This window comes from Monodon monoceros, unplaced genomic scaffold (genome assembly GCF_005190385.1).
Source record: "Monodon monoceros isolate NGI ecotype Baffin Bay Population unplaced genomic scaffold, NGI_Narwhal_1 Contig7338_ctg1, whole genome shotgun sequence".
In the NCBI taxonomy this organism is placed as follows: Eukaryota; Metazoa; Chordata; class Mammalia; order Artiodactyla; family Monodontidae; genus Monodon; species Monodon monoceros.
Window position 1 is genome coordinate 27380 of NW_021702928.1, and position 7603 is coordinate 34982.

At 41.4% G+C, this 7603-nt stretch overlaps 1 protein-coding gene across 1 annotated transcript in view; it reads left to right on the forward strand.

Annotated features, from left to right (window-relative positions):
- Positions 1–7225, forward strand: part of LOC114891252 (myosin-10-like) — a gene marked incomplete at its 5' end in the record, with an annotated part of 30076 nt that extends 22851 nt beyond the window's left edge. Inside the window, 4 exons of the mRNA XM_029215438.1 lie at positions 589–732; positions 986–1081; positions 5253–5371; positions 6005–7225. Of these exons, the coding sequence (XP_029071271.1) occupies positions 589–732; positions 986–1081; positions 5253–5371; positions 6005–6220 (575 nt within the window). The remainder of the gene's footprint in view (positions 1–588; positions 733–985; positions 1082–5252; positions 5372–6004) is intronic.
- Positions 7226–7603: the final 378 nt, after the last annotated feature.

Here is a 7603-nt window from a genome sequence, read left to right on the forward strand (position 1 = left end):
TAATACTCTGTCAGACTATTACTGTGTCAGACATCACTCTCAGAGGCAATGTACCACTAAACAGACTGACTTGGAGAAACAGTTTCAAGGCATTGTCTGGGCTGAGCATTTGCCTGGTCCGTATTCTACACCTTCCATATCCAAGTCTTTATCTAAGCCCATGCAGTCTTCACATTGACCTCATAGTGTTTGCTATAAACTCCTTGCTAATATAGGAACATAGAATACGGGTTTTAAAGCTTTCCCTCAAAAGATACCTAAAATATTTAAATCTGAAAATCAAGTTGAGTTATCTGGAAGATTATCATACCCCAGCTTTCTGATTTCAAATATAATATTATACAAACCGCTGTTCCCCAGAGCGCCTGTTTAGATGTTTGTTGTTTACATCATCGTTTTCCTTCATTGTACAGATAATGGAAAACTGTCTTATGTCTGTGTATTTAACATGAGCATATAAAGAAAGAAGTACGTGGTGGTGATGAGTTGCATGTTTTTCTGCCGTGTGGGTGCAGTTGGAAGGTGGGGATGTGCTTGAGTCTGTTGCTGACTATTTATTACGTTGTATTCTGTTACGTTTTCTTTCAGCTGATTTGCTCCTTGAAGGATTTAATAACTACAGATTTCTCTCCAATGGCTATATTCCTATTCCGGGACAGCAAGACAAAGATAACTTTCAAGAGACGATGGAAGCAATGCATATAATGGGCTTCTCCCACGAAGAGATTCTGTGTATGTGTGATTTCTCTCATAAGATTCTGATGCTCAATTTTCATAAGACTTATAAATTGGGGGTAAATTACCTGAACTAGAAAATGATTGAGAAACTAATGGGAACTGCCTGTAATTTTATGAAATCCTGAGATTTGTCTTACTGAAAAATTTTTTATAGCTAATTTTTAGCACAAAATAAGTTAGAATATGTCTCTGCTACATTTTGATGCAGTATCTTAATTAATTCTTTTCTTTTTATATCAACATAAAGCAATGCTTAAAGTGGTATCTTCAGTGCTACAGTTCGGAAATATTTCTTTCAAAAAGGAGCGAAACACTGATCAAGCTTCCATGCCGGAGAATACAGGTAAATTGATGAATACTGATTTTATTTCCGTGGTCTGTTGTGTTCTCCAAAAACATGTTACAACGCAAGCATAAAAGCCCTCCTGAAGTGTTTCCTATGAGACTCCACGTGCCTAGGAGTAAGGGTCACTCTGATTCCATAAAGGAGGGAAGAGAATGGGGTGCAGGGTGGAGACTCTGCCTTAGCCATGGGGCATTAGGACTGGGGGGTGGAAGGGGGCACAGGCTGTAGAGACCACAGGGCTCACCTGAAACGGAGCTGCAGCTGCTAGGTTCTATAGCCAGTTTTCTCCTTGGCAGCAGTATATAGGCCCAGGGCTGCCAACTAGAATTGATTTTTCGAAGAAAGGTGGAAACCTAGATTTTAACATGAAATCTTCAAGCTTTTAAATATCGAAAATGGATTGAAATTCACACTGGTCGAGGACAGAAGTTTGTGAACCATAAAATGTGTTTGCAAGCCTTGTGGGGTCTGCTTCTGAAGGTCTGGAGACAAAAAGAAAACGGAGGAATCAGTGTATTGACTCCAGTGCTTGATCACCCGAGGACGTTATCCTGCCTCACAGGATCCACCGTGGCCAGTGAAGGCTGACATGCATCACAGTCTCTGCCCTGGAAATCGGCCTTCTTTGTTGTAACCAATATTAATTTAATTCTGTGTAACCCTTTTAAGGGACCTGTCCGTCTCCTGATACCTCATCACCACCATTTCCTGACAAAGCCCCTGCACCTCATCCTAAATCTTTAGATTTCCAGGATCATGAAATATATCATTCAGTCAAAGTATTTTGATTGACATTTGGGCCAACTTCTTCCATATAGCTTTCACGTGGTTAAGTAAGACTTAAAATCGAGCAGTTTAAGATTTAGAACAAGAAATGTATTAGTGTAACTTTGCTTGGAGATCTTGACCTAGAGGTAGAAGAGAATCAGGTCACCCTTCTGAAAGTCAAGGCAGCCAAGTGTGTTTCTATTTTTTAAAATATAATGTGATAGGTTTTCTACTTGTTATTTTTTTTACCTTTAAAAAATATTTATTTATTTATTTGACTGCGTTGGGTCTTCGTTGCTGCACACAGGCTTTCTCTAGTTGCAGCGAGCGGGGGCTGCTCTTCATTGTGGTGTGCGGGCTTCTCCTTGCAGTGGCTTCTCTTGTGGAGCACGGGCTCTAGGTGCACAGGCTTCAGTAGTTGTGGCACGTGGGCTCAGTAGTTGTGGCTCGCGGGCTCTAGAGTGCAGTCTCCGTAGTTGTGGCACACAGGCTTAGTTGCTCCGCAGCATGTGGGATCTTTCTGGACCAGGGCGCGAACCCGTGTCCCCCGCGTTGGCAGGCAGATTCTTAACCAATGCGCCACCAGGGAAGCCCTCTACTTGTTATTTTAAGATAACTTTCAGCTTATAATGGTTGATTTTGTTTTCCTTGTTTTTTTTAATGCCCTTGATTTGTTACTTTTTCATACGATTTTATAGACTATGGCATTTGAAAAGTTCCCTGAAAATCTGGAAATGTCTCATAATGGCAAGGCTTTCCCTCTCTTTTTGTTTTTCCTCTATTCTTTTCCTTCTTTCTTTTCTTCCTTTCTTCTTTCCTTTATCTCTTTCTAACTTTATTTTTCTTTCTTTCCATCCTTCCCTCCTTTTTCCTTTTTTCCTGCTTCATTTACAGAACAACTGTTTTTTTTAAAAAAAAAAAACAACTAAAATGGCTCCAGTGTCATTGCTTCATTGCTGTTCACTACATCACCAGTAATGAAAGTAAAATAAATCTCTTTCTAATTGTATGAGAAGCTTTAAAAAATTACAACTCTGTAAATAATTTTTCTCAAATTATTACCTATATTAGGTAGTGGTGGTTAATTAACACTTGCTGTGTTGCAGTGTGTAAGAGTTTGTACTTTTCAATTACAGTAAAATTTAAACATGTAATAGGAGAGAGAAGAGTGTAAAGAACTCCCCACATTCTCGTCACCTGCCGTAGACAGTCACCAACTCACGGCCTGTTGTGTTTCATTCATACCACCTCTCACTTCCCTTTTTCTGGATTATTTCAAAGCAAATCCCAGATATTTCATTTGTAAATATTTCAGTCTGATGCTTGACTCAGGATCGAAAAAAAAAGGGCCTGAAATGAGCATATACACTTGGACTTCTTTTAGTATTGGTGATATTTCTTTCTCTTACAGAGTTTTTCAGGTTATCAATATTTAAAATTTTTTTAATTGTGATAAAATTACACATAGCAAAATTTATTTTGACCATTTTTAAAGTGTACAGTTCAGTAATGTATTTTCGCATCATTATGCGATCAGTCTCCAGAATTCATCTTGCAAACTTAAACTCTAAAACAACTCCCCATTTCCCCCTCCCCCAGTCCCTGGCAACCACCATTCTAGTTTGTTTCTATGAATTTGACTAGTCTAGGCACCTCGTAGAAGTGGAATCATTCAGTATTTGTCTTTTGTGACTGGCGTATTTCATCAGGTTATTAATATGTTATTATACATTAATTTCCCATGGCATGTTTACATGTTGGTACCAAAGTGGCATTTCTTAAAAAAGACTTATTCTCTACTATTGTCTATAGTACTAAAAGTAAAATTATCTTTGTTAAACATACGAATCTCTACAGCGCATTCCTCCTTATCCAACTCCCCGCCCCATGAATAAGGTAAATATAGCAAATGGCTGTTAACCAGTAGTACCAGAGCACCACAAATTCAAAAGAAAAACATACATTTAATCACAGAAATTTATCACAAACATAATAATGAACCAAAAGGAAGAGCACGTTTTGATTATTGGGCTTTGGCTATAAGGCAGTTTGAAACTAGATAGAATCTGAAAAAAACAATCACAGACCAAGCGAGAGCTGGGAAATTAGGGTCATTATTGCTGCTTCAAAAACAAAAGGGGAAACCAAAAAAAGACTGCCAGATCTAACCACCTATCTGCAGGAGAACAGAGGCCGGAGGCACATGTTAAATGACCACGGGGTGCAATCAGGGTGAATGGTTCCGTTTCCAGTGATGCTGAAACATTTACGTGCGCCTCCCTGGAGTTGCCTTCAGAGCAATATTGGCAAATTACTACCTTTTAGATTGAATATGACTCTTTTAAAAAAGCATAAATGGCAAATGAGAGGGTAATAAGGCTTAGAAGTAGAAAATGTGAGGCAATTGTAAGGGAACTTGTTTTCCTGGTAGAGGAAAGTAAGCCAAGGTATAACCACACTCTAAAGTCTATTTTTTCACTGCTAAAATGATGTTTATTGTGATAAAGCAAGAGAGTGTAGGCAATTTCCTTTTGCTTCTTTGTATTTTTCAACTTCCCATTCAATACGTGCACACGAGCACACATATGTAGGTTAACGAAAAGGAGGCAGGACGTAGGGGTTGAGGAGGGCAGCTGGTAAAAGCTGGCGAGAAGAGTCACAAACCAAAGGAAGTGCTCACTGAGGCACGGCCTGCCCTGCCCACCCAGGGTGCTGCTAGGTTGCCAACAGTTCACCTGGATCACAGGGGGGTAGGATGCAGTGCGTCTTTGAGAAGGAACTTGGTTATGCTTCTAACGTGATTTAAAATGTACTTACCCTTATAGAATTTTATTGTTATTTTAACACTTAATCAAACATTTATTGTAATAATTGGAACACTTGTTGGACCTTAGTGACATTAGACAGTGAACTTCTGCTGAGGTGGGTGCCCTAATGCTGGTGAGAATCAACAGTAACAAAATTAGCAGCTTTTTATGTGAGCCGAGGAATCAAATAATTTTAATAACCTTTAGGTTTCTTGCCTACTAAACTATTATTAGGATCGCTATATGGGCATGATTAGTTGTCTTGGTAACATGATGACTTAAACTATTTTAAACACCGTTTTTCTCATTCTGTGCATTATCCATGGGTTCTCAGACTTAGTAACTTGCATTAAGTTACCCAGAATAAGTAATTGCCGACTAATCTTCTCTTATATAGCCTAAGGATGAGTATTATTAATTTGAAAGGATGAAGGTAGTTCTCATCAGACCTAAAACTTGCCCAAACCTTATGCCTTGTATTTAATTTCTTAATACAATTTGATAACTACTCAGGTGTTTCCAGTGTTGACTGAATATATGGTGACTAGATCGTAAGTAGAAGCCTAGTATTTAGGAGACCTTTTACCCTCTAGTTGCCCAGAAACTCTGCCATCTTCTGGGCATGAATGTGATGGAGTTCACTCGGGCTATTCTCACCCCCCGGATCAAGGTCGGCCGAGACTACGTGCAGAAAGCGCAGACCAAAGAACAAGTAAGTTGAACGTCAGTTGCTGTCACACATTTGTTTGAATGATAACCGTGGCCATTAGACCTTCTTTCTGATGGGCATGTAACAAACCGAATCAACAGAAGCTCTATTGTATGGATGTTTCTTGGTACTAATTGAGTACTTTCTCTCAGAACATTTTTAGAGGTGACTTGTAAAAAAGGAAATCTGAAATATCACCGTGAGTTTTCCCCAGGTAGATGGATCATACATGTTCCCCAGGACGTGTACCTCGGGGTCCCGCCCAACAGGGGGGTGCCCTGCTTGCTCCCTTGTCCCTGTTGGGGGGAGGGGAGACAGCGCCAAGAATGCAGGCGTCAGATGCACCCGTTTCCTGGTGGACTCTGGGCAGATGCGCCGCCTAGAACCCCAGGGGCAGAGGGAAGAGTTTATTTTTACTGGGCATCTCCACCCATTTCCTACATTGATTATCTCCAGTGTACGTTTAATTGTACTAATACCCTCTGTTGATGTATGAAATTCAGAGAGGATTAAGCAGTAAGTGCTCTTTTAGGGTTTTGGGGGCGCTGTAGATCATTAAACTCCCTCCATCAAACAGCTGTTAGTGTTTTGTTGAGATTATTTCCGGAATAAAAGGTTGATGTTGTCTAATTACAGGCAGATTTTGCAGTAGAAGCTTTGGCAAAAGCTACCTATGAACGGCTCTTCCGCTGGCTCGTGCACCGCATCAATAAAGCTCTGGATAGGACCAAACGGCAAGGGGCGTCTTTCATTGGAATCCTGGATATCGCTGGATTTGAGATTTTTGAGGTATATCTTTCCCCCTCCTTCTTTTCCTTCCTTCTGTTTACTCTTTTAACAAATAACACTTAAGGCTCCCTCTGTACCAGCTGCAGTGCCAGCCACCAGGGATATGATGGTAGATAAGTAGGTACAGTCCCTGCCATTCTGTTGATAGTAGAGAGTCAAACATTGAGTGACAGAAACCCAAAATTCTCAGAATTTTGGATAATGAAGTGAGGGAGGGGGGGCTGTGATAGAAGGAACTGGCGGGGGGGGGGGGCCCACTGTGGAAGATGTGTCTGCAGCAGTAAGAGTGGAGCACGAGAAGCCCCCGGCCTCAGGAAGAAGCCCCAGCATAATGAGAGTAGGTCCAGTGGTCCTGTACGGGAGAGAATTTGTCAGATGTGAGAAACTGCTAGAAAGCCAGTGGGACTAGAGGTAGCTGACCAGAGGGGCAGAGGAGCTGGAGACATGGAGTGGGAGATGGAAAAGCAGAAGCAGGGAGCCAGTGGAGAATGGCGGCCAGATGACACTGGCTTGAGCGGGAGTCAGGAGCAGCTGTGTGAGATCAAGAGATGAGGAAACATAGTGGACTCTGTTCTGAAGATACACCCACAGGATTTGGTGGTGCATCTCAATATATTTCACTACTAATCTGACTAGATTTCTCCAAACACTCACTATCAATCCATCAAAGGTTTGTAGTCACATACCTGCTGTGGTTTTGCTAAACACTGATAAAATTTTGGTCTCCTAAAAATGTGTATCTTTATCTCTCCTTTGGTAGACACTGTATAGCAAGGCACAAATACTGAATTAAATACTTCTTGGGGTCAGTGTGCTTCTTTGACCAGTTGGATACTGAATTGTCCTGTTTTAAAATGAACCCCTTTGGACTATATAAGTCTGTCCTCATAAAATCTGAACTGTTACTGGCATAAGCAGTTTTATCCCCCAAACTGCCACTGACACTATAAAAGATTGCTTTAATGTGTTTTTTGTTTTTTAATTTATTTATTTTTGGCTGCGTTGGTTCTTCGTTGCTGTGCGCCGGCTTTCTTTAGTTGCGGCGAGCGGGGGCCCCTCTTTGTTGTGGTGCACAGGCTTCCCATTGCGGTGGCTTGTCTTGTTGTGGAGCACGGGCTCTAGGTGAGCGGGCTTCAGTAGTTGTGGCTCGAGGGCTCTAGAGCTCAGGCTCAGTAGTTGTGGCGCACGGGCTTAGTTGCTCCGCGGCACGTGGGATCTTCCCGGACCAGGGCCCGAACCCGTGTCCCCTGCCTTGGCAGGCAGATTCTTAACCACTGTGCCACCAGGGAAGCCCCAAGATTGCTTTAATATGTATTGATTTGTGAATAACTGAAAAACCATGAAAGGTGGCTGCGTGCAAATTGCATGTCTGTTGCCTTCCTGTATATAAACAATCAGAAGATACAGTGAAAGAAAAGACCCCCACTTCCAGCTGCCAACAAGAAC